The following is a 26,105-nucleotide window of genomic DNA, read 5'->3' as shown; positions in this document are numbered from 1 at the left end:
GGGGGGGGGAAGAGATGGTGTGAACGTGGGTGCATGGGTGGGGGAGATAGGCATGAACACAGGTGCGCTGGGTGGGGAGAGACAGGTGCAAATGCGGGTGTGCTCGGAGGGGGGGAGATGGGCACAATTGTGCTGTGGGGGAGACGGCCGAGATCGCAGTTGTGCTTGTGCAGGAAAGACGGGCGCAATCATGGGCACGCTCCTGCAGGAAAGACAGGTGTGATCTTGGCCATCTCCCCCCTGCCCCCAGCACGATCACGGCCATCTCCCCACTTGGGGGGAGGGGAGATGGCCACAATCGCGGCCACCACCCAATGCAGAGTTCACGACCTAAGTCAAAATTTTTATGAAATTTTTGTTCGCGACCCAATTTGGTCATGAACTGAGGCATTCATGAGCTGAGGTACCACTGTAGTTCTTACTTCCAGTGACTCAGTCTTAGGAAAGTCATTTCGACATTGGGGAAAAAACCTGCACAGATGCCACGAAAGGGAAATGGTTGAAGGAAAAAGGGACCTTCTGGGGGACCCTGGGGGAACTCCTGGAGGTTTGGATTTGGCCTTCAGCTTGGAGGGTTGGCATACCTGTTGTCGGGTGTGATAAAAAGACAAGCCAGGCCTCCTTCACTCTTGTTTTGCAGAAGTCTGGCAAAGTGCTTTTGCGTATGAAATGTCATTGTCTCGTGTGGTCATGAACCCTTTAAGCCCACTCTGTCTGCCCCGGTTCTCCATTCAGGGTGGCCTGTCAGCAGCTAATCGCACTGTGTTTGGACAATACAGATTTTATCTCCTGTGTCAACTTTTAGTATTGTATTGTATTCCTGATTAGAACAGTTAGAGGAAACAGTTCTTCATATGCTTTAGAAAACTTGGCACACAGACGATGTTTACTTCAGTCCCAGTCCAAGACCCAGAGAATTCATGACAGCCTCTTCATTTGCCTCCCTGCCAAGGCCTCGCTTTGACAGAGGTTGAACCAGAGTCCTCTGCCACTGTGGAGGGCTCTCAGGTCTGGCCCTCCCCTGAGCCCCACACCTCAGCAGCTGAGGGTAGTGCCAGTGAACAAAATCGGGGGGGGGGGGCACTGCTACCGCCGCTACTCTGGGGAGCCCTTCCTGCTCTCCTCTTGCTGAGGCAACTGGCCACCTGACTCTCCAAAGCAGCTGCCCTTCTGGTGCCTTGCTCAGAGGACTCCTCAGAGGTGGGCACTGGCCAACGCTTGCTGTGACAGTCCACAGCAGACGGCCAGCATGGCTCTCCAGAGTACCATGGGGGAATCTCTGTGGCTGCCCCACCAACACTGCTCTTAAGGAAATGTCCCTCTGAATGGGGCATAGCTGGGAGAGCGGCAGAGGGGAGCGGGGAGAGCAGAGGGGCGCATGTCCTTGCGCCTTAGGTGGTGGGCCATCTTGCCCCCCCCCCCAGTACAGTATTGCTTTCCCCTAAATGATGCTTTCTCTAGACCACCTTTGTGTGAGTGACTATGGACCACACAGGCTAGTTCCTGATTTTAGGCCTCCGCTTGCAGTACATGTATACAGTGGTACCTCAGCTCATGAACGCATCAGTTCATGACCGAATCAGGTTGCAAACAGAAATTTCAGAAAATTTTTGCCTCAAGTCGCGAACTCTGCATCGGGTGACGACCACAATCACAGCCATCCCACCCCCTCCAGCACGATTGCGATTGCTGGCATCTTCCCTACTCGTGTTCGCAGACAGACCTGTGGTCACTTGTTGTGAAGCTTATTGAATAATGGCTCCAAAGAAGTGCAGAGCAAGCATGGTGGTAAACAGAACATGTGGAACGGTAATGAAGGTGATCAGAACATGCAGATTTTTTGCCAAAATTGACCCTGCAGCTAAGAAACGAAGAAGAGAGGAAACCCCTGAAGGATATCCCCCCGATGTCCTTATGAAGGGGGACTTTCCCACCAAACAATAACCTCCCCAGGTTAGTGTTCTCTACTGTACTGTACTTTGTTACTTTGTTGTTCTTTGTTACTTTGTTTCAAATTTTTGTGATTAAAAAATATTTATGGAACGGATTAACCTTATTTACATTGAACTTTATGGGGAAATTTGACCTGGCTTGTGACCAATTCGAGTTGCGCCCAGAGTCGTGGAACGGATTACGTTCATGAGCCGAAGTACCACTGTACTTTGTGCTAGTGAATGGACAACCCATGGAAATGCTCAGGGCTCATGTCCTCTTGAAAATCCACAATGGCACCTTCTCCCCATCCTGACATTACCAGCTACCCTGTCCCCCATCTAACCTCTATGGAGATGGCTGGGGTATTTTTTAATTCCCCCCTTTTTTGGTTTTTGGTATTCTGTACTGCTTCTTACTTGACAAAAAAAATTTAATTCTCTCTTATCAATGGAAACATATGTTTGGCAATACAGTACACATGGAAAACTGTGAAGAATCCAATAGCTCTGAAAGTGTAATCATTTTAGACCTGAATTCGTTAGTTGCCATTTTTTACATTATTAACAAGATGCAAGGCAAAGTAGCTTGAAATAAAATTATGTTCTGAAGAACCTGATCTATTTATAATTTCCAGGTATTTGTCCAATAGAAAACTGTAACACCAGGAAATTGTTTGAAAGGCAGAATATAAATCCCACAATAAAGACAAATAGCTGGAAATTTCTCCACCAGAAGCACTCTGTAACATGAAGCCCCTCCTTCAGTAGGCTTGACACTTGGAAAAGGGTGAGGTTTTGCCATGTCATGATGCAATATGACATAAAGACAAACAAGGGGACTCTTGCTCATTATCACTCTTTTGTAAACTACTGCAAGGATGGCCAATACAAATTCTTCTTTCTCCACCAACATGAGGCTCAAATTCCCTGCGCTTGCTGTTTTTCTGGAGGTGGTCATCATAATTCTATTTGGGATATTTGTAAGATACGGCAAAGAGGAATTCCAGTTATACCCACGTAAGTGTGTTGTGTATTTCTTAATAAGGCTTTCTGTTAGAGTTCGTGGCACTTTGGGTTGTGCTCACACTGTGCGGCACTGTAGATGCATCTGCTTCAGTTAGAGAGCTTGCTGTCATCTGTTCCAAAGTGTACTATTTGCACCATAAACTGATAGCACATCAAAATTCCATCGAAGTGTCAAAGGTGTCCTCTAATGGGTTTATGTTTCTAAATAACAGGCTCGTACACCAAAAAAAAAAAAAAAGAAAGAAAGAAAGAAAAGTAGACCACGTCAGAGTTTTGCAGGGAACATTCTCACTTTAAACAAGTCACTTGAAGTTTTGTTTCAGGTCAGCACTTACTCTATTTCTTTGAGATTTTGCTGAAGTTTACTGCTCCCTCCTTCATGCATCTGAATTTTTCTTGCTTCACAGAGGATTCTTATTTACTGTTTGCAATTCTTAACTTGTTTCTTGGTTGTTCATGGGCAGCAGCAAACTGTCAGATTAAAACAGCAAATATATTTTATAACTGGATGTCTTACAACTTGCTGGTATTAACGAGGACCATTTTTTCTCTTGAAATTTCAAAGTCAGGAGTTTTGTTAGGCATGTTTTTAAAAGGTTCTGTGTAAAACTGTAATAGGAAATTTAAAAAAAATCAGAGACTTTTCCAAAAGACTAACAATGAATGCTAGCTTTTTTCTATTCAAATGTAAGACCTCATAATTATTTCAGTATCTCAAAAGATAACTAGTAATATGCAAACTTGTTTAATACATTCATTAAGAGTAATTATTTCTTTAGTTTAAAAACTTTAGCAAGAGGATTTCCTTATGTTTCTGGAGGCAAAGGGGACTGACATGATTAAGCTTGGCCTCTTTGCCTCGTGCAGATGTTCCAGTACTGTTGGAACACTTGTACATATTTCTGCCACCAAGAGCGATAGAAAACATATTTGTTAGGCTATCTCTGTTGTTGTTTTAAAAATGCAAGCTTTAATTAGGGATGAATAATGGATATTAATAGTCAAGGATGCTATCAGGGAGAAGAAAGCTTCCTTCAAAAAATGGAAGTCTTGCCCAAATGGGAAAAACAGAAGGGACTACAAGGTAGATCAAAGAAACAAGAAAGCAGTTTGAAGAGCATATTGCTAATAACATGAAGGCCGACAATAAGGGATTCTTCAGATATATTGAAAGAGAGCAGCTAAAGAAGCAATTGGACTATTGCACAATAATGGGATTAAAGGGGCATTAAGTGGGGGGGGGGGAGTCAAGAGATTGCAGAGAAGCTAAATTAATTCTTTTCATCAGTCTTCACAGCAGAAGGTAATCCTAACCCTGTCCCTGAGTTTCTGTATTTTGGAAGGGAGTCTGAGGAATTAAGGCAGATGGTGGTGACAAAAGATGAAATTCTCAACCTTATTGACAAATTGAAATTCAGCAAGTCACCTAGTCCAGATGGTCTCCATCCAAGAGCTGTCAAAAAACTCAAATATGAAATCACTGAACTCCTTAACAAAATATTTAATATGTTCCAATGGCCAATAACATTTAAAAAAAAAGAAACTGGGAAATTACAGGGCAGTTAGCTTAACATTTGTTCTGGGTAAGGTGCTTGAAAGCATGATTAAAGCTAGATATAGAGGGACATAGATGATAGATGTCACCTAGAGGGACAAGCCTGCTGAAAATAAATCAGCATTGCTTCCACAAGGGGAAGTTTTGTCTCATTTTGGAGTTCTTTGAGAGTATCAGTAAGCATGTGGACAGGGACGATCCAGTAAGCACTGTTTACTTGGACTCCCAAAAGGCTCCCACAGGGTTGTGTACTGGGACCCATGCTTTTCAACCTGTTCATAAATGATCTGGAATTAGGAGTAAGTAGTGAAGAGGCCAAGTTTGCTGATGCCACCATTTAGATGGTTAAAATAGGATTGAGAGGAATAGCAAAATGACTAAGGCAGTTCAATATAAGCAAGAATAAAGTAATGCATGTTGGTACAAAAAATCCCAAATTCAAGTATACATTGATGGAATCAGAGCTAGCAGTGACTGAGCAAGAAAGGGATCCTGGGGTAGTGGTGGGCAGCTCAATGAAAAGGCCAGCCCAGTGTGCAGTTGCTGTGGAAAAAGGTAAACCATCTTTTGGTGTGACTGCACTTAGAATATTGTGTTCGCTGCCGGTTGCTTTCCCTGAAAAAGGACAATATTGAGTTGGAAAAGGTACAGAGAAGGGCAACAGAACAGATCCCCTGTGAGGAGCAGCTACAACAACTGGACTGTTCAGCTTAGAAAAAATGCGAGAAAGTGGGGACATGATAGTGGAGTTTAAAATCATGCATGGTGTGGAGAAAGGACAATTCAGGATCATCTCATGAAGTTGATTGGTGGGAGATTTAGGACAGATTAAAGGAAGAACTTCTTCACACAGCATACAGTTAAACTGTGGAGTTTGCTGTCATGGAAGGTGGTGCTGGCCACCAGTCTGGATGTCTTTAAAAGGGGATTGGACAGATTCATGAGGGAGGAGGCTGCCAGTGGCTACCAGTCTAGCTGGCTACATGCTACCTCCTTTACCAGAGGTGGCCTGCCTGCATATGTAGAAACAAAGAAAAATAGAAACAGAGCAAGTCCAAAGGGACCTCCTGGCCCAACTAGTCTGACCCCCCAGCTCTAGCCAGCTTTGCTCATGACATGCCTATCCTGTGCATGTCTGGCCTTGAACACGCTCACCGATGGGGCCTTAACCACCTCCCATGGAAGCCTGTTCCTTACCCTCGGGGTCCTAATGGTCAGGAAGTACTTCCTGGCATCCAAACACCAGTTCCTGAGGAGCTTTGGCAAGAATTGGTCTTGCACCCTCCTGCTTGAGGGATCCTCTGGGCAGCCGGTTTGCCACTGTGTGTACAGAGTGCTTACCCTAAATTTTCTTTTCTTTAGCTTTCACTTCCTGCACCTGTGTATGTAGAAGTAAAAAGTCTGTTGGAGTGGCGATACACTTTCCCTACAGGCCGTATGTGTCATGAGCTGGCCTTCCCTCTTTTCCTTCTGTTTTCCAAATTCAAGATCTGAAGTGCAATTCTTTTATGGAAGTTTAACATTTTGCAGAAGAGTGTAAACTCTAAATAAGATGCGAGAACTTGTGGGAGCAACATCTGCCTCTGTAAAGAGTTGAATCCAAACTGGAAAATTCACCTCTGTCACCTCTTTCAGTAACACTTCTGATTCCATTCTCAGGGTGGCTCTTGCTGTGTGAGGGCTGTGTAAGCAGGCTGTGATGAGCATGAGACGGGCCCACACTCTGTTGTGTATTTCTAAACAGAGGTGCCTAACCTGTGCCCCAGGAGCTGCATGCCCCCCACCTGGCTTTTACTGAATCTCCCCAGGGGTGCTCTGAACTTCCCACCACCACTTCCTACCAGACCCTCCCCCTTCACTTCCTCTTCCAGTGATTGTGTCCTTCACGGGCACAGTCTGTATCCAGATGCACTTCCAGGAGGCGTATCAGTTCAGCCTAAGCCTTTCTGTTCTGTGTGTTGTAATAGAAAAATGAAAAGAAAGCTTTAGTTGTGATCTCAAAAAGCGTCTCCACCTTCTCTTCTCGCACCCACACCTAGAGGGCCAAAACAGGCTAAGAGTCTGGCATTGCAGGAGGGGGCAGAAGCAGCCCTCACTTCACTTCTCCCCTTCTGAAGATGACCTCAGTCCTCGGGGTTCAGACAGTTGCAAACATCTCTGTATGACTGCATCCTAATTATGATTAATTAGTCTGCAAGCTTTAGCAAGAGGATTTCCCCATACTTTTGGAGGCAAAGGGGCCTGACCTGATTAACCTTGGCCTCCCTGTCTCACACAGGATGTGGCAGGACCTCTTGTGATACTCACCCATATTTCTGTCACAAAGAATGATAGAGAGCATACTTGTGGGGCTGTTTCTGCTGTTTTTGTACTTTAATAATGGGAGGGTGTTAACACAAAGGCAAATGATAATTTACAAATATGTCTGTGAATCACCCTTGCTAAAATGTATTGGTTGCTTTGTCTTCCCAAAAGCACACATGGTTATTTGGAGCAGCTTCTGTGCTGAGGCAGTCTGCTCATTTGTAGGGCCTGCAGCAAAATGTTGCAGCATGGCATGTCCCTGCCCGTAGCGCCAGTGGTCCAATCCTGCTGCAGCCTGCTCCCCTCCTCCTCTTTGTCTTCTGCATTCTATGGCAAGCCACTTTTCATTTTTAAATATGGATAGCTGTGTGTAATTCGATTTAATAACCATAACCATAATCATAAATAGTGCTCAGTTCTTATTGGACTATTTTTGCTTGCCCCTTTGAGGGCGTACTCCCTTGAAATTTTTTTATGTTGATACTTTTAGAAACTTTGGACCTGCTGATATTCCCTTTTTGTGTGGGGGCAGTCTCAGTTTGGCTCCATAAGCAACAAAACACATGCCTCAGCATAGGAAGTAGAGGAAATGTGATTATTGATTATCTGATTAAAAATTTCTCGCTGAGAAAAAACGGTTCCTTCTGATAGGTAATTGCAGGAATTACCTTGTGACAGGTATGTAGAATTGAAGTTCTGCAGTTGATTCAGCCAGTCATAAGCCCTTTACATGGTCTTCCTTCTTCTTCCAGTCTTTCAGGATGTTCATGTGATGATCTTTGTTGGATTTGGTTTTCTGATGACCTTCCTGAAGAAATATGGCTTCAGCAGCGTTGGTAATACTTTCCTCATTGCCGCCTTGGGACTCCAGTGGGGCATCCTAGTCCAAGGCTTTTGGCACATGAAATTAAATAGAATCCTGATTGGCATTAGAAGGTAAGGAATCAGACACTGAAGGCCTTTTTCACTGGCAACCCAACCACAATTCATAAGAAGCACTGTGGGTGCTCAAAAGCTAAGAATATTACTGCAGTCTATGTTTTTGCAAGTAAATGGCCACCAGCACAGGTGGAGTAGATGCTCAGATTCTAAGGTGCTGGGTAAATATGTCTCCAAGAAGCTGCCCTGCCACCGCTTCCTTTGCTGAGGCCCTTCTGTGCCCCCTGATTAGACCTGGTCTGGGAACCAGGTATGGGAAGCCTGGGGATTATTTCTGCCCACTGGATCCTCCCAAGGAGCCACTCCTCCCAGGCAGGGAAGAGAGTAAAGAAAAATCGTTTTTAGGGGAAGGGAGTGCCAAAAGGGTCAGACTGCACTTATTTGCTAGCACATTTCGACCCTTTGGAGCTTCACAGCAGCTGCAAAGACCTGAAGCCTGAAAGCAGACTGGGCACTCTCCAGGAAAGATGCCAGTGATTGTTTTGTTTGTTTTGTTTTGTTTTGTTTTTAATCCTCTTACCAGCCCCTTCCCTTGGCTGTTGTTTGCTGTTGCTGGATTAGGGACCTATCGTGAGGGAAGCTCCCATAAACAGCAGGAACTGAAAGCTGACTGATGGCCAACATTTGCCAGCTGATGTTTGGCCCTCAGAAAGCCTTCTCTGTCAGCCTGAAGGGGGCAGCAAGGACCGCGAAGGGGACAACAACAAAGGGGGGAACAAGGGAAAAGGCCACCCCCCTCATGTTTTTGTCTGTCTGATTTGCTCTGTGCCTTTGGTGGAGGGGGTGGGAACTGGCTTTTCCCTTCCCAGGGCCTGAGGAAGTGCTTTGGAGGGAAGATGTGGGCTCAAGTGGGGGAATCTAGAGGGCCCAGAGGGAGGTATGGCATTGGGCTGGCTCTAGCCAGGAAGGAGAACATGACCAAGGCAGTCACTGGCTCTCCCTGCACCTGCAGGTAAGGCGGCTGCCCTCTCAGCCTGCCCCCAGGCCTCCAGATGCTCCTGTGCAGTGCCAGGTTGGTCCAGATTAAGGCCTTCCCTATCCAAAACTGAATAGTGATTGAGCTGGCCGATCAGTTATGCATGACCAGACCTGGGTGAGTGGACAGGGAGGAGGTAGTCTCTCCCTGTTCTTCCCACAGGGGTGTTGTGCCAGCATCAGTGGACTCAAAGGCCAGGCGAGGGGGGGTTGCTGTGGCCTGCAGAATTCTGCCTTGCTCGAGCCGGGTGGTGGACACAATCACTCCTGAGTGCCTCTGTGTGCCTCTCAGATAGCTCCATGGTCTATCCCAGAGCTGAGAGCGATGAATCTACACAGGAGGTGAGTGCAGCTGGAGAAAAACCTCCCAGTTGGTGCAATTGCACTCTGGTATGTGCAGGAATGTTTAGGTGTAGTGAAGGCAGCAGAAAACCTCCTCTTCGCCTCTAAGAAGCCTCTCTCCCCCTATATGCCCTCACGCCCCTTAGGATCAGCAGGGAGGTACGGAGGGTATCCACGTGGAGGAGGGCCTTCTCTGTGGTGGCACCCAGGCTATGGAACATGGCCCCCAGAGAGGTCCACCTGGCTCCACCCCTCTATTCCTTTTGGCGCCAGGTAAACTCCTTTTCATTTAATCTCCATTTTAACAACTAATATTATTTTATTAATATTGCTAATTTATATACAGTTGCATTTTATTTTTATTACTTTTATTAATTAAGAGATGACATATTGTGGATTGTTTTATGCTATTTATGTATTGTTATTTATTGTGGAATTTTATTCGTGTAAGTCGTCCTGAGGCTTTTGCAAAGGACGGCCTACAAATGTCCTAAATAAATAAATATTCAATCTTCTATTTGCTGTCCAGAGGACTATGGTCAGTGTCCTCTGGGACCTATTATATGCCAGTCCCAAGGGCATTGTAGACCTGCCTGAGACACTCTAGGTGCTTCCCAGACAAAATCTGTTGCATCTGCCAAGACTTGAAGTCCAGTGTCCTAGCCCTTGAATCACCTGAGGCACCAGAGAACAGCCTGGTCAGGTTCTGTTGGATGAGATTCAGTTGATAAAGCTTGAGTAGGTTGACGAGGTGCTTGGAAAGGTCCGTGCAACCACCTCTGACCCACAATCATGCCCCTTGAGGCTAGTAAAGGACAGCAAGAAAGGCTCAATCAGCTGGGCCAGGAAGACGATCAATGCCTCTGCAAGAAGGAGGGTCCCCATGCTGCTGAAACAGGCATTGGTGAGGCCATTCCTGAAGAAACTACCTCTGGGCAAGGTCCTTGAATGGGTGGTGGCCCACTGATGAGACTGGCTCCTTTGGCTGTCAGCTGGCCATAGGACTGTGCTCTTCACTGATTTTTGTAAGGTGGGCTCTTTCCTTTGGCAATATTGTGATGTAGCTCCCCAAGGAATGTAGTTCCCGCTTTTGACAGGAGGGAGATGAAACAGACGGCATTCTGATCAAGGGATTCCTGTGTCTTTGTCCATGAAATAACCACTGAAAAGGACTTGCAAGAGGATTGCACCCCATTAAATTGTTGTGGCTGGACCACGGTTCCTGGGCAAACGATTAATGTCCCATTTGTGCTGACTGTTCTAAAGTACGTTGTGCATTGCTTCTCTTCCTTCAAGGCGCTCAGAATGAGACTAGACATTACATTCTCGGCTGCCAGCACATACAGCATGTGACCTCGCAGTTAACCTGCCATTGTTGTGTTTTTCTCCCGTTCAAACGGAAAGTATGATCAATGCAGACTTCAGTACAGCAACTGTCCTCATCTCCTTGGGAGCTGTCCTGGGGAAAACAAGTCCTGTCCAGATGCTGATCATGGCCATTTTTGAGATCACCATCTTTGCATGCAATGAATACCTTGTTGTGGAAATACTACAGGTAGGGATTTTCTCTGACATTCATATTAAGGGGGGAAATGCTGTTGGGTTCTATTCAACCCACATCAAAATGGTATTGCTATATTCTATAAACATGCTATACGCTATCGCTTGCGCTTACTGCAGAACAATTTGGCTTCAGGTTATTTGGCAGTTTTTCTTTAAGGAAGACTCGCAGTGAGGAAGTTCTGTGAAAGAATGGCAAGGGGGTATTCAGTCAGCCATTTGCCTTGCTCCACCGGCATGTATGCACTTCTGAGGCTTATTTTGGGGCGTGAGTGTGTTTAATGGAGGAGGAAACATGTGATGCTTTGCCATGTGTCATTTGAACTTCAGCCATGCGCTTGGTGGAGAGATGGCATCCGAGCCCCAGACACCGAATCAGTGATGGTGCAATTTCCCCTATACTTGCTATAGTGCCACAGCAAACGGTTCATTGCTGAGCCTCACAACTCCCCAGGTTTGCAGAAACAATAGCAGAAGACAATGCTTTCTTTGCACAACCTTTATCTACTTTTAGGGATTCACTGTCAGAAGGTGTGGATCTAAAAATAAAGACACACGTATGAGGACAGGCCTCAAATCAGATCCTGACCAGGATGTCTTGATACCTTGGGGCCATCTGAGGCCAGGGAGGAGATTACTGCCTCTTTACGAGAAGGAGTGGTCCCTTGCCGCCTGAAACAAGCAGTGGCAAAGCCACGCCTGAAGAAACCCTCCTTGGACCCAGATCTTTACTTTTTCTTTGCAAATCTTTTTTATTTGTTTTCCATAAATACAGTAGAGGGGAAAAAGGAGTATATCATAATAAGAAAAAAGTAGATGAAAAGAAGTCAAGGGTTGTTCTAAGGATTTTACAAGCAACTCCTCATTTAAGCACATTTATAATAAAGGTTTCTTTCATCTACTCTCCTGTCCCACCCATTCAATTATCAGTTATATATTTATCTAGCCTATAAAGTTAGTTATAGTTCTCAGCATTGGAGGGGATTCAACGTCTTCTAGATAATGCTGCACTCCCCTTAAAGGAGCAGGTTCATAGCCTGAGGTTGCTGCCTGAGCCACCTTTGTCACTTGAGGCAACTTTGTCACTTTGAAGTGGCTTCAATGGCTCAGAGTGCCTTCTACCAGCTTTGGCTTGTGGCTCAGCTATGGCCCTACCTGGACAGAGACAACCTGCTCTCCGTGATCCACGCTCTGGTAATCTCTAACTTGACTACTGCAATGCACTCTGTGTGGGACTGTCCTTCAAGACTGTGCAAAGTTGTGCTATTATTCAGATTTATCAAGACTGAAATTTAGAAAAACAGTTTCTCGACATGATTGGCCCCAACCTGATGCTGTTATTCTCCCTGGAAATGCATCAGCACAGAGCAGAGGCAGCAGGCAGGAAGAAGCGCTGTTGTGCTTCCTGCCGAGGAGAGCAAAGTGCTCCAAAAAGAGCTGAAGTCGTCCCCCTATACTGGAAGCCCCTGAGTTATGGACAAGTTCTGCTTCTGCGTACATCCTTAAGTCAAATTTGTATGCAAGTCAGATCACTTGAGTAGGCCAAATGTTTGTCTTAATATACATATATTTCGTTTTCTATGCATATAGAACATTTAAGAAAAACTTCCATAATCACCAAAACATTGTAAACACAATGCAGCATTGAAACAATGATAATAATACAGTAGTAATAAAGTAACTACAGGTGTTGAAGAGAAAGAGGGTGGGAGAGAATCAGTATGTATGTGTGTAGGTATACAGCACTGTAAAAAACAAACAAGAAATAAATAGTTCTTAAAACAATTTAGAACATCTGTTAAAGTCTTATAGAGTTAAGCTAGCTCACTATCATTTTTGCATCCATTATAATAAGATGATAAATATGAAGCATCTGAAGCACTTTAAAGTACTTTATGATGTTTGTTCATTTTCTGAATATATCTCTGAATTGCTCTGCTAATTTGCAATAGACCACAATAAAATGCCACACTTCCATACAAAACCAAACCTAAAACAAAACAGAGAAAATAACCAGAATGGATTCCTAAGTCCATAACACGGGGAGTACCTGTATTTGGAAGAGGTGTTGGAGGCCGGGGCCAGAGATTCACCCTGAATCTAACTGGTACCTTGGCCACCTCCTCTTCCTATTCCCAGCAGTTCAAGCAGTTGTGGGTGCAGATGCGGTGGCAGCAAAGAATGCTGCTGACACACTTTCCACCATGCCTTGAATGAATCTCAGCCTCTGAGCAGAGAGGCTTCTATGCATGGGGGTGGGGGCAGTGCTGGATCACACCCTGAATATCCATCTACGTGCCACCCACTCAGATGTTGAGAGCATTGGAAGTTGCCTGTCTGTTGCATTTTTGGAGGTGAGTGTTGACCCTTCCAGTCTTTTCACTGCCAGAAGCACACAGGTCAGTAAACGCTGAGCAATGTTGCAAAACGAAACTTATCTCTAGAATGTCCCCCTCCCCAACAGAGGACCTGCCAGGCATTGCTAAAACAAGTGCTTAAGTGAAGCATTTGCTGTGTTGCAACCATTACCCAACCTTGACAGACCCCTATAAAGGAGAAATGCGCCACCCCACACACCTGAAGCAAATGGTTTTGCTAACTAAGACCATCTGTGGGAGTTGCAGGTGCATCAGATGCACCGGAGACCATTGTGCAAGGTGGGAGAATCCAGTTTCTGATAACAGTCCCAGATATCATAATTATTCACCAGTCATAAGTATTTATATACATGGCTCATAGGTTGGTTTGCCTGTTTGCCCTCAGGAAGTGCTTGCAAAAGCAGGGCCTTCACTGAGGCTGTAACAGTAGCTGGCTGTACCACGATCGCTCTGGGGAAAGCCACTCACCCCTTTCTAAGGTGTCTATATAGACATTGCTGGGGAGAGGTCTGTGAAAGACTCAATAGTTTGGGTGCCAAAATCGGATGTTTTGTTGTTTTATTTTAAAATATGATTACATTTATATTCCAAGTGAATGAAGAGATAACACCTTAAGATGTTTGCTTATTTATTAAAAGTTTTTATATGCCACTCTGTAGTAGACACTCTCAGAATGGTGTACAATTATATAAAACCATATCAAGCATAAAACCGATAACATATCCACAATACTCAAAACATTTAAGTAACAGGAGCAACATCATCATCGCCATCTAGTGCGATCAGTGCCCAGTGGGAGGGGAGCATGCCAACCACTTAGCCTGAGCCTCTGTGCAGTGCATGTGCCTCTCCCCTGTGCAGCCCCATGCAGGCATCATCCTGGAGGAAGTGGGAGGGAGCAAGCCCTTTGCCCGCCTGCACAGGGGCAGTGGCACTATAGCCTTGGAACAGAGGCAGAGCACTATAACTCCCAGAATCACTGAGCATTGGCTCTGCTGTTGAGGATTTTGGTAGCTGAAGTCCAAAATATCCGGAGGGCACCAGAACTTACCCTCACCTTACAACCATTCAAGATAATTTAGTGAGACGAGTCCCAATTACTCATTGTCATTTTCAATGATTCCGCCCCCCCACCCCACCCCTAAGATGGTAATTATACGTTTTACTGGTCTGTGTATGTGGCTTGGAGGGGGTTTAAGATGTTGACCAAACGCACTATACACTTTATATAAGAATTTGCAATCCTCCATTTTTGTTCATTCTGTCATTTTGTAGGCAACTGATACTGGAGCATCCATGACGATTCATGCTTTTGGAGCCTATTTTGGTCTGGCTGTTGCTCGAATGTTATACCGGCCTGGTCTGAAAAATGGTCATGAAAATGAAGGCTCTTCTTACCACTCAGACTTACTTGCTATGATTGGTGAGTAAGGAGCTTGTGTCTATTATGAGTTGATTTTCATGGCACTGTTTTGGAAGCAACATCATGCTAAGCTTTGTCTTTTTTTTCTGTATGCCATTGTTCTGAACCGATTATATCATGAAGTTCAGGTAATTTGGCCAGGAGAAATGAACTGTTCAGGCTCAAGCTATGTACTTTTAAGTCCCACTGATTTGGGTAGGAGGAATTCATCCATGCTCTTATACAACATTAGTGGGACCTTAGAATATTTTACACATGCTGCATGGTGCCCTAAATGAAACATTAGCAAACTAAATCATCACTTCAGTGCCCCACATGTACTGAAAATATGCATTCCCTAAATGCTCACTTCCACTACATTCATTTCATTCAGATTCCCCATAAAACTAGTTTTTAATTCTGTTCTGCCCCTTATTTCTTACTATAATTTGGTAATGTATTTTGGTTTATCAGCAGTTAATAAGTAATTTCAGAGTATTTTTTCTGATTTTTATTCTTTTACATGTTGATGATGTGTTAAAGATTAAAACAGTGGTTTATAATCCAAAGAGCTTGCTACTTTTCAACTTTTCACAAGTAGTTCTAAAATTAAGAGTACCCAGTGCTTTAATATTTATAGCAATAGCCCCTGTTCCCTCATTTCTCTATCCAAATTAGAGTTCCAAATTCCAGGAGGCCATGTGGCAAGGTATGCGGTAGTGCCAACAGGTGTTTGAGATTAAGCGTAAGTGCTTCATGGATAAAAGTTACCCAATATGAGGTGACAACAGTTTTGTCTTGTTGGTACAATGGAATCTCAAAGTGTTATGTTGGCATCAATGCTTAAGATTGGGTCAACAGAGGCTTCCTAAGAGCCACGTGGTGGAAGAACGAGATATGTGGTATTTGGAGCTGGAAGAAAAGTATGGGAAGGGACCACAGCCTGGTGGCATGCATGTTTTCCATGCAGAGGGTCCCTAGTCCCAGCTCTTATGTCTCTAGTCAGAAGGATCGGGTAGCAGATGATGTGAAGAGTTTCTCCCTAGGGGTCTGGACAGTCCCTACCAGTCAGAGTAGATTATATGGAAATCTTGCCACCCAGATTTAAGACAGGTTCCTATACTGCTATGTTGTTTTAAAACCACAAGGGGAAGTTGAGAGCATTTGCTTGCTGATCTTTTACAATGTATTTCTACAGGTACCCTTTTTCTTTGGCTGTTCTGGCCCAGCTTTAACTCAGCAATTGCACATGCAGGAGAAGCCCAGCAGACAGCGATAATCAATACCTACTGCTCTTTGGCGGCATGCACACTCACAGCATTTGCCACCTCTGTCCTGGTCGAACACAGAGGCAAACTGGACATGGTAAGCTTCACCTTGAACTCCAGAGGGCCCCAGAAGATACACAGCAACCACAGTGATTAGATTTAGGAGCTATCAGTACAAACTGCTTCTGGGATGGTAGATGGCCATGTGTGAGGAGTCTGGTTTTGGGGTGGGAATTCATCAGGTTTTCTCAGCTTGACTTCTCAGACCCCAGGCTGCTTTCTCTCTTCCCTAAGCCTGATTTGCGCCTGGCATGTGCACAGGTGTCCAGCAGGAAGGGATTCTACCTGTTGCACAGGTATAACTAGTGAGGTCCTTTGGCACACATGCAGCCTGCCACCTGTGCGCCCCCTGCAGAACTGGATTTCTGCTTCTTCATCCTTGACTTGCAGGCTTTACATAATTTGTGAGAGAATAATTTGGCATATAGAAGGGGTCCACTAGTGTTCCCAAGCAATCACAAACTTGGTCCCGTCTCAGTTCACTTCCTAGGAAAGGACCAAGCATGGGAAAGAAGTCTGCCAAACACAAGAGAGCCAGTTTCTGGGAGGCTCTTCACATCACTAGATGCAGCACTACAATTCCAGCCCAGACTGGAGAACTGTGTGGAGAAGTGGCATTCAGGATGAAATTCTGCAATACTGACTGCATAGAATTGCCTCTAAAAATAGTTTGGGAAACCAGGCTGGTTCAATGCTGGTAGGAGTAAAGTGTTCACCTTATCCCAATCCTACAGTGACTGTCAGTTTGTTTCCATGTTCAGTTCAGAATGCTGCTATTAGCCTTTAGGCCACAAAGGACTGAGTCCAGCAGGGCTGCCTGAAACCTCCAAATTCAGAGAATTATGGTCCTCTGGGCAGAGGAGGAACACAGAGGGCAAGGCTGCCTCCGTGCTCCTCTTCCTCTGCAGAGCAGCTATGTAGTCGATTTGCGGTGCTTACAAGCAGGAGGGGAGGAGGTCGAAGAAGCACTACCAAGATGCGTTGAGTCTTGGCAGCAGCTGTCTCCTCCCTTCCTGCCCTCCTTGAGTTCACCCAGGTTGTTCCAATGACCTCAGGGAAGCAGCTGGGGAGGGGAAGCTGATCACGGAGGCTCAAGTCCAAAGGAAGAGCTTTGACTTCCACAGGCAGTCCTGCTTTGGACAGTGCCTTGGTCAGTTCAAGGAAAGGCAAATCATCTCTCACTTTTACTGGTCTTACCTTCCAGCGGATGCTCTATTTATTTCTTTAGCCTCCATGTGCACACTGTGGCTGGGGGACGGAGGGTGGGGGGAGGTTGAGGAAGCAAGCAGCTAGGAGGGGAAGTTTTAAACCTCCTCTCTGCATGCAAGGCCACCCTGATCTAGACCAAGCTCAAAAGAAAAGATAGGCTGCATGCTGCAGATCTGACGTACTGGGTAGTTCAGCCTTTTCTTGTCAATGTTGTTTTCCTCTCACAGGTGCACATTCAAAATGCCACCCTAGCAGGAGGCGTCGCTGTGGGTTCCTGCGCTGACTTAAGTATCCTGCCCTTTGGGGCCATGTTAATTGGCAGCCTAGCTGGAATAATCTCAGTTATTGGCTTCAAATACTTGACTGTGAGTATAGTTTTTGGAAGGCAAGTCCATCCAGTGAAGGCCAGCTTGCAGTACTGCTCGCTGCGTAGGGTACACTAACTCTGTGAGAAGGCTTTCTTAATGTTACGTTAGGACACCTAAGACCAGAGCCAGGCACCTCAGTTGACTGGATTATTCTTGCAGCTCGTGGCAGCTGGGTTCCTCTTTATAGCAGGCAGAGATGGCTTGCATAAGAACACAAATAAAATGCTGTTGTTCTGACTACTTCGCCTCGCTCGTGAAGGGTTTCCTTGCACTTCCTTCAGAGCATTTCCTTTCCAGATGTCTTTGATAAGTTTTGTGGGATTGTGCTCCCACTTAGAAATCACTCAGAACGATTTCCGTACTTGCAGCGGAGAAGGAAATGTTCTCCCCCAGACCATGCCAGGTGTTTGCCTTGATGCAAACGCACAGAGACTCGTGCTTCTAACCAGGATGAGGCACAAGGGCCGCCTCAGGCCATAGCCTGGCAAGCAAGACTGCTTGGGAGAATCAGCCTGTCCCTCTCACACATTACAGACTGTTGGGATGGATGTGTCTGAGTCTGAGGAGATGGAGGAGCAAAAGGGGGCACAGGGGTTCACTGATTCGAGGAGAGCCAGTGTGGTGTAGTGGTTAAGAGCATGGGACTGGGACTCAGAGGATCTGGGTTCTAGTCCCCGCTCAGCCATGGAACCAACTGGGTGACTCTGGGCCAGTCACAGACTCTCAGCCCAACCTACCTCACAGGGTTGTTGTTGTGGGGATAAGATGGAGGAGGAGAATGATGTAAGCTGCCTTGAGCCCTTTGTAGGAAAAAGGCAGGATATTAATCGCAATTGCAATATTTCTCAGGCCAAGGATGGGAGCCACCTGGTTTGAAAGGGGCAAAGGGTTTTGAGGATGGGAGGGGGAACAGATGCAAGACCCGAATCTTGATCCAGTGAAGAGGTGACTGGAGAAGCACATGGCCCAGTTAGAGAGTCTGTGGCTTTCCCGCCATCTAGCCCTCAAGCGGCAAGAGCCACCCTTTCAGAAGCTTTACCAAATGGGAGAGACAGGAGGACATGTTTTATGTTTAGATACAACTTTTTACATGGGCAGATGCTTCTCCCTCAGCTTTGGCAGAAAACTGTTTCTAGTTCACACCGTTCTGTAAACTGTTAAGTAGTGATGAAAGAGGAGTCTGTCTTGAGTTTGGTAAGCTGAAGGAAAAGAGGGAAGGGGCCAGCTCACAAGAGCTGTGTTGGTTTCTGATAACTTCAGGCCATTCCACTGATAATCCTGGGCATGAGCTCAGCACAAATGAGTGTTTAATACATGCGGCACTGTATACAATGCATTTACAAATTGTATAAGATAGGCCTGTTTTCTAGTAACAAGGATATAGAAAAGAAGGAAGCACCATCCTTATTTTCTTTCCAGATCCCTCAGAAAAAAAATAATCTTCCCTTTCCTCATAGCCATTCTTTGCCTCAGCACTGAAGATTCAAGACACGTGTGGTGTTCATAACTTGCACGGCTTGCCTGGTATTTTGGGGGGCATTGCAAGCATTATTGCAGCTGCTGTGCAGGTCAACTCAAAGTGAGTTTGCAATTTATTACGTTTCAAACCCTTTCAAAATGGACTGCAATGATAAAACAACAGATATATTAATGTCTCATGGAAAGGAGGCATATATTAATGCCTTATGTGCTGGTAAAACAATGTTATAAACTGGGTTGTAATCAAAAGACAAAAGCAACCATTTCACCTGGAGCGCATGGAATGCTTTCTGGCTCCGGTTGCCTGTGCATTTGGGAGGCTGGCCCTTTGGTGTGTCACATAGCAGTAGTGGCAGCCTTGGATCTGGGATCTGGCCCTCGGCCTGTAAAACTGCTCGCTCCCGTTGCTGCAGTGGCTCGTTGCCAGCAGTCATCCATGCTTTGGATAGGAGAGTGTCTGAGAAAGCTCTCCTAGGCACCTTGGCAACACACAGGAGGGCTTGCAGGAGCAGGTGAACAGAAATGCAACTGAGTCACGTGTGGCTGCTTGCACCGAGGCAGCCGTGCCCATTCGGCATGAAGTTGCACAAGTGAAATATTGCAGGTGGATCAGTGGAAGGAAAGTAGCCGTGTTGCACTGGACAGGCTGCCCCTTAGCCTGTGATCCAGGAGAGTATCTCTTTGGAATCCTTGACACAAAGGGAAAGAATCACACATAAGTGTCTGCCATTCATTCATTCATTCATTCATTCATTCATTCATTCATTCATTCATTGCATTTCTATATCACCCCCTATACGAAACTCTCCAGGCAGTTCACACACAAAAAGTTAAAACCATTTAAAAACTAGCAGACTGAGCTGACATGCTGTTTTGAAGGGAAATTGTGTGTATCTATACATTTAGGAAAGTAAATTACAGTCCGTTGGTTTTCTTGGTGCACCCTTTGACAAAAGAGGACCTCTCACAAATCATGCAGGCAATGAAGGGTTTCTACTGGTTGGAGGTTTCCCTCTCCCACCTTTTGCCCCATCAAGCACTTATCAGAAAGACAAGAGGTGCCGATTATCACAGTGGGCTTTATTCTTTCCTGTCAAGGCCCAAGGAATGGGGGAACCAGTGAAGTCATGAAGGCAGGGAGAATGGCCTAGAGCACTGACAAAGGCCTTGGAGGAAGCCTAGAACTATGGGCAAGCCATCGTTCTGGAGAGGGGTATTGTCAACGTGCAAGTTGCTCTCCCACTATGAAATATTCCCTGCCTGTTGTAATGAAAGGAGTTCCCATATGTGACCTTGCTTCCATTTCATTGTACGTGCAAAAGAATGCACTTAACAAACTCCATCCCGCAATTTGTATTTTATTTCCCCATCTCACAGCATATCCATTGGGATGCAGGCTGCTGCTCTAGGATGCTCGCTTGCAATTGCTTTGGTAGGAGGCGCATTCACAGGTCAGTAAAATAAAACCCCTTTTCAATGTCACCTTAAAGCATTGTGCAAGATGAAAAACCCCTCATGGAAAAGTATATTTTAAATGCACCAGGCAGAAAAAGGAAGTATCTTCATCCCCCTTTTTAAAAGAGAGTACATAAGAATATACAAAGCTCCCATGTAAATTAATGTTAAGCTGATGTTTTACTTATTCTGTGCTAATTAAATCAGGGTTCTGGGTTCCTGTAGCATTTCATTTTTAACTCAAAATCTTTCAATAAGGGTACGTTAGCTTTTCATGAATGGAAAGTTACCATAGCTTCTCATCCTGCAGTATCTGATCATATTATTTTATGTAGCATCTGTTACAAGAAGTTTACCCAGTGATGACCTATTATTGTATTCCCCCATTGTTATGTTGCAGGATTAATTCTATGGTTGCCTTTCTTGGGACAGCCACCTGATCAGAAATGCTATGATGATTCAGTGTACTGGGAGGTAAGACATAATCACAGTGCAGGTGGGGTACACACTGTGTTTTATTTCACGTTCTTGGAGTTGACTGGTGGTCACTTACGATTCCTGGGTCTAGTCCATCACTCCAGTCCAATAGCTTCCGATTTCTTACCAGATTTCTTTGCTCAAAGAAAGAGTCTGGAGCATAGAAGGATGCATTGCGGCCTGCTCTGTGCCTCCTTCTGCTTGGAATTCTATAGATCCATGTGGCTGTTAAGCCGTGGTAGGAAGCAGGGGATATTTCTGAAAGTCACTTGCATTTTGTACTTCTCTGTAGTTATGTTAACAGTAGAAATGGATTTTTCCTACAGTGTTCGTGGTGTTAAGTGAGTGATTATTGGGGCCAGACAAACCTTGCTCCTTGGATCTCCCAAGTATAAGGGGCACCTTCTTTCTCAACACGTTGTATTCCTTTTCTGGTTCTGGATTAATTCCTTGAAGTCAACAGAGCTGTCCCTATAAATCCAATAGACAAAGAACAGGCGATGGAGACAGTATCGTCCCAAATCTGTTCTTATGAGACAAAGTAATTCTTTAGGATAGTCTTTGTAAATTCTGCATGGGACATCCCAGGAAGTCAGATGTACTCTTGCATCTTGGGGCACTGTGATCTGCAATCATCAGCCAGTGAGACAGGAATAGCACACGTGGGCCCTGCAATAGCCTTGATGAGCCCTCCCGGAGAGCTCCTGTTCAGGGTTCCAGCCCGGTTCTCGCCCAGAATACTGCTAGTGGCTCAGACAGGGACTCTGCTCCCCCACCTGCCAGCCCAGGGTTTCTTTCCCAGCTGGCAGTGCTGTGTGGCTACTGTGCATGCTCAGTTCTCCTTGGCATATTTCTTGCATGGCTGCCCCCTGCTCGTTTGTTTGTTGTTGTCCCAGTGCATCGCTCAGGGCTTCTGCATGCTCAGCATATGCTCTTTGTGTCCCATTCTGCCAGTACCTGTGCCCTGAATTTGCTGCAAGAGGGAACATTTCAGTTGGCACAAATAACTGGCCAAGCTCAGAAATGCTGACTAACTCCATGAAGTTTTGTTCTGTTACCAATTAATTAAAGGGCCAACTTTTCTGTGATGCTGCACACAAAACGTTTATGGGGGGAGGGGGGAGGGAAAGCCACCATATGGCATCCACTCAAGTTACTGTCTCATTTTTTTCTTCTCCTAGGTTCCAACTAAAGAAATGTCACTAGAATGTAATCTTCACTTCCAGGAGGATCATGACAAACTCACTGCTGAAGTATAGAAGAGATTTTTCACAAGTTACTTTTATCCCTGGGATGCTTTAGATTTCTGATATTTTGTTTAATTTTTGTATCCTTATTAGTGTTGACTTACTGCAAAAAATAAAGCCACAACAAAATGTAATCTAGATATTTTTCTCAACAAGTGTTTGGAATGATGTCAAGGGACATGATACATATCCAGCTTGAAGCATGTCCTTCTAGTGCACTTATCACCCTTTGAAAGAAGGTTTATTGGTGAGAAACATGCTGAAGCACCAAGAACTTCAAACCTGGCTGAGAACCTACTGGAATAGATCAGACAGAACCTCAAAGGAAGCCAGACAGTGCAACTAACTGTCCTTGTTTGACAGAGAGATTTAATTTAATTTAATTAATTTCTCTCTATCACTTGTCACAAAAACTATTGACAATAAGAGAAAATGGAAATATATTGTGTTAATCACAGTGGCTGCATCAGCAGAAGCACTACCTGAATCTGTGTAAGGCATTTTAATCATGAAAGAGGCAATGTGAGACAGGCTTCTGCTTAAGTCCCTGCCCAGAGGATTGCTTAGGTGGCATATTCACAAGTCCCCATATTTTTGCTTATTTTCTCTTTCAGCAACTTCCCTTATAGAACCTGCACATGCTAAGCGAGTAAGTCAATTAGGGACTCAGACAAAAAAGCTGTTTCAAAGGTAATTGCCATCTGTGTGCACAGGGAAAGTGGCTTTCAAATACTGCAACTCCCATGTATAATTCCTGCCTCATGGAAGTGTTTCTAGCAGCCTCCTTTCTGTGTCACAAATATGGTTGGTGTTAGCCAATTTTTAGGGTTAGGAGAGCCATCTCCTATGAAGCTTAGACCTGACAATCTGGAAATTACAACCAGAGCATTTTTTTATTGTCAGTGTCTCATATTCTGAAGCATCCAGTATTGTATATCACAAGACAAACTGGCAAATGCTGTGCATTTATCTTTTTTACATGCAAGCTAAGTTCTGAAAATGTATTTGTACATCCTTTGAATAAATTGGTTTTCCAGCTCAGTTATTATTGGCTCTATCTAACAGTGGATCACTGCAGTCTTGGGCAGAGATATTTCCCACCTCCTGGTACATGGCACTACAAGGCAAAAGCGTGTCACACAGTAGAGGATCGTGACTTGTTCTCCCCTGTGGTGCAGGACAGGACACTGTTCAATAGGACAAAACTCAAGGAACCAGGTTTCAGCTTGGACGTCAGGAAGTCCTTCCTGACAGTTAGGATCCCTTGGATATGGAATGGGCTTCCAAGGGAGATGGTTGCAGCCTCATCCGTGAGGGTATTCAAGGAAAGTTTGGACAACCACGTGTTGGGCATTACATGAGCGGAGCCGGCTGGAGCCAGGGATTCACCTATCTTGACAATAGGAGGGTGCTGCGTGCGCTTTTACATCTGTGTATCTTTTCCTCCCTTCTCCTTTCATAATCATTCCATCTCCCACCTGATTTTCTGATTTTTTCCAGTAGTCAGCATTCCACTCAGTATGTCTACTGAGTATATTCCGTTTTCATTGAATGGTATGAGATTTTCCTCTCAAGATTTTTTCTTCTTAAAGATTGTTTCACAAGGAGCAGATTTCTTGCAATGCTTTCTTCCTGTGCTTGGATGCTGCCAGTTTGGCTACAGAAATGGGGGCTTCTTATGTTCATTTGATGCAATCAAGTTATTTTCATTTTTTTTATTTATTAGATCTATGGCCCACCTTTTTCTTTTTAAAGACCTCAAAGTGGCTTACATCATTCTCCTCCTGCTGCTCTCAAGCTTATCCCCACAACGACAAGCCTGCGAGGTAGGTTGGGCTGAGAGCCAGTGCCTGGCCCAAAGCCACCCACTTGACTCCAGGGCTGAGCAGGGGCCAGAACCCAGATCACCCAAGTCCTAGTCCTGATCCCGCACTCTTATACACTACACCTCACTGACTCTCAAAGATAGAATAGGATCTTACACTTGGAAGGGGACAAGAAAGCCATTGGTTCTAACTCCCTGCTCAATGCAGAACTCAAGTCTTCCATCTCCATTAACTGGAACTCAAGCAACTGGCAACAAAAATTGAAAAATGATACATTAAATGAAGTATAAAATAAAATCAATTTCTAGCAGAAATGTGATGTGAAGCAGGGGCAAATCTTGTGGTTGGTGCACAGCCCTAGTAATAATTTAAAAGGTTTCAACCATGGGTCCGCAGGCAGGTGCCAGTCCATGGGAAATTTCCTGCCAGTCCTTGGGGGGGGGAGGGGGGCTGCATCCCACTCACCATGGACCAGTGTGGGGGATGGCTGTGCTCCACCAAGTCTTTCCTGGTTGGCATCACATTTCCAAGGGGGTATGCCGGGACTTCTGGGGGGTGGGCAGGGAGGGGAGAGATGGCTTGGTAAGAGCTGGCTGGGAGCCAGATCCACCCCAGGCTAATTTTTTTCAAAGCGTCTAATGCTTCAGCTGTTACTCATGCGTTTTGTAACTCTATGTGTCTTTCCTGACTGGGCAGCCTGAGTCTGAGTTAAAGTGGGAGAAAGAAACAAACCTGCTTCCTATAGTATGCGCTCCTTCCCATTTGGACATCAGAAGAGCCTGCTGGACCAGACTGGAGGGCTCCCTCACCCTGCCTTCCCTTCAACCCGCAGCCAACCTAGATGCCTTCGGAAAGTTTAGAGCAGGCAGAGAGGCATGTTTCCCCTGATAGTAGCCACTGATATCCATATAACCCATGAATGTGAGATTCAAAAAATACAAATGTGTGAGAAAGCCAAAGCGATGGGTTCGTCCATCTCTCTATTTCACTGGCATGCAAAGATCGCTTTGGGAGTTGTGTTACTTGCAAGCTGGCATCTGGCTTCAAAGGAGTTAACTCACGAGCAGATCAGTACAGGTGGGGAGACGGCCTGCATTTGCTCTCAGGAGGGAATGCTCAGCCAACTGACTTTGCCCATGGGAAGTGAGGGCAGGAGCAGAGGTGTTGCTTCGCGCTCCATGCTCCACAGGTTGCTCCTAATGCTACGTTCTCAGCAGCTCATGGGCCTCCCCGCCAGACTGCGGGGAGGCTCTAAATCTGTTTTGCAAAGTTTTCATCTGAAGGAAAAAAGTGAGGAGTAAAATATCATGTATGTATTTGGATAGCAGAGGAGGAAACCAAACTGGATTAGTGGGGAATAAAACATGTTCTATTAAACGGGATAGCTCAAAGAGTCATTAGATCTTAATCCTAATGCAAATGTATTGTTTGTCCAGGTGGCTGACACAGTCCTTAAAGAAATGGCATTCAACCTCCATTTTAATCACCAATAAAGGCTGCTTACAGTAAGGAAATGGACTGCAATCCTCCTGTTACATTTACTCTGATGCTTATGCTCTTTTGGAAAATGTCCTGTTTCTGGCAAAAAATACTGCTAAGGTCTCCCACTTATTGGAAATGCTACAGAAGTAGAGCAATGTTCAAGGTAGGGTTCAGTAAACCCTTCTGCTATCCATCTCTCCAAGATGTGCCAGCTTGCTCTTGTGCTCAGCAGGGTCCTGCAAAGCCCAGACATCATCCCCGGAAGCTCATGGACTCCCCAGTTGCACAAGCGGCAACCTTCCCTGTCCGGTGCAGCTGGCCAGACAGCAGTCACTGGTGCATAGCACCTTGGACTGGATTCCTGCCGAGTGCTCCATTGTCGTCCGCAGCGCCTGCCCGGCACTCAGGGCCCAAGTAAACACGATTCATTCTGTGCAATCTGGCATGATTTTATTCTTCACATGAATAGGGCAGACAAGCAATATACTATCCCCTCACAAGACAACACACTCTTTATACTAGAAAGAACTCCAGAAAGAACAATGACTGTATCACAGATAATATTAAGCATTTTAGGCTCAGATAAAGACCTTTACAACCTTGTACACAATGCTTATCTAAGATACTTTTTATTTTCTTTCTGTTGTTATATTTATAATTGATGCAATACTGATAGAATATTTGTGTTCTTTTATATTGTTTATTTTTGTCCGTCTGCTTTTATCATTTGGTCAGTACATTTTTTAAAAAATTAAAAGCCAGTGGCCCATCCAGTACAGCATTCTCTTGACCCAGTGGCCAGCCCACTGCCCACAGAGT

General features: G+C 45.1%; 1 protein-coding gene across 1 annotated transcript; it reads left to right on the top strand.

Moving 5' to 3' along the window:
* The first annotated feature begins 2,780 nt into the window (after positions 1-2,780).
* Positions 2,781-23,019, top strand: RHAG (Rh associated glycoprotein). The gene is made up of 10 exons (XM_044418993.1): positions 2,781-2,951; positions 7,572-7,755; positions 10,480-10,630; positions 14,289-14,436; positions 15,614-15,780; positions 17,180-17,317; positions 18,778-18,899; positions 20,177-20,250; positions 20,655-20,728; positions 21,913-23,019. Exons 1-10 carry the CDS (start codon positions 2,813-2,815, stop codon positions 21,988-21,990), a joined length of 1,275 nt encoding a protein of 424 aa, XP_044274928.1. The 5' UTR covers positions 2,781-2,812; the 3' UTR covers positions 21,991-23,019.
* Positions 23,020-26,105: the final 3,086 nt, after the last annotated feature.

This window comes from Varanus komodoensis, unplaced genomic scaffold (genome assembly GCF_004798865.1).
Source record: "Varanus komodoensis strain SLA01 unplaced genomic scaffold, ASM479886v1 scaffold97, whole genome shotgun sequence".
Classification (NCBI taxonomy): domain Eukaryota; kingdom Metazoa; phylum Chordata; class Lepidosauria; order Squamata; family Varanidae; genus Varanus; species Varanus komodoensis.
Note: the sequence above shows the minus strand (reverse complement) of the source record. Positions and strands in the feature narration are given on the sequence as shown.

Coding starts and splice junctions, on each gene's coding strand:
- RHAG (XM_044418993.1), top strand. CDS start 2,813: ATGGCCAATACAAATTCTTCTTTCTCCACCAACATGAGGCTCAAATTC. Junction 10,631..14,288: donor TTGTTGTGGAAATACTACAG/GTAGGGATTTTC, acceptor GTCATTTTGTAG/GCAACTGATACTGGAGCATC. Junction 14,437..15,613: donor AGACTTACTTGCTATGATTG/GTGAGTAAGGAG, acceptor GTATTTCTACAG/GTACCCTTTTTCTTTGGCTG.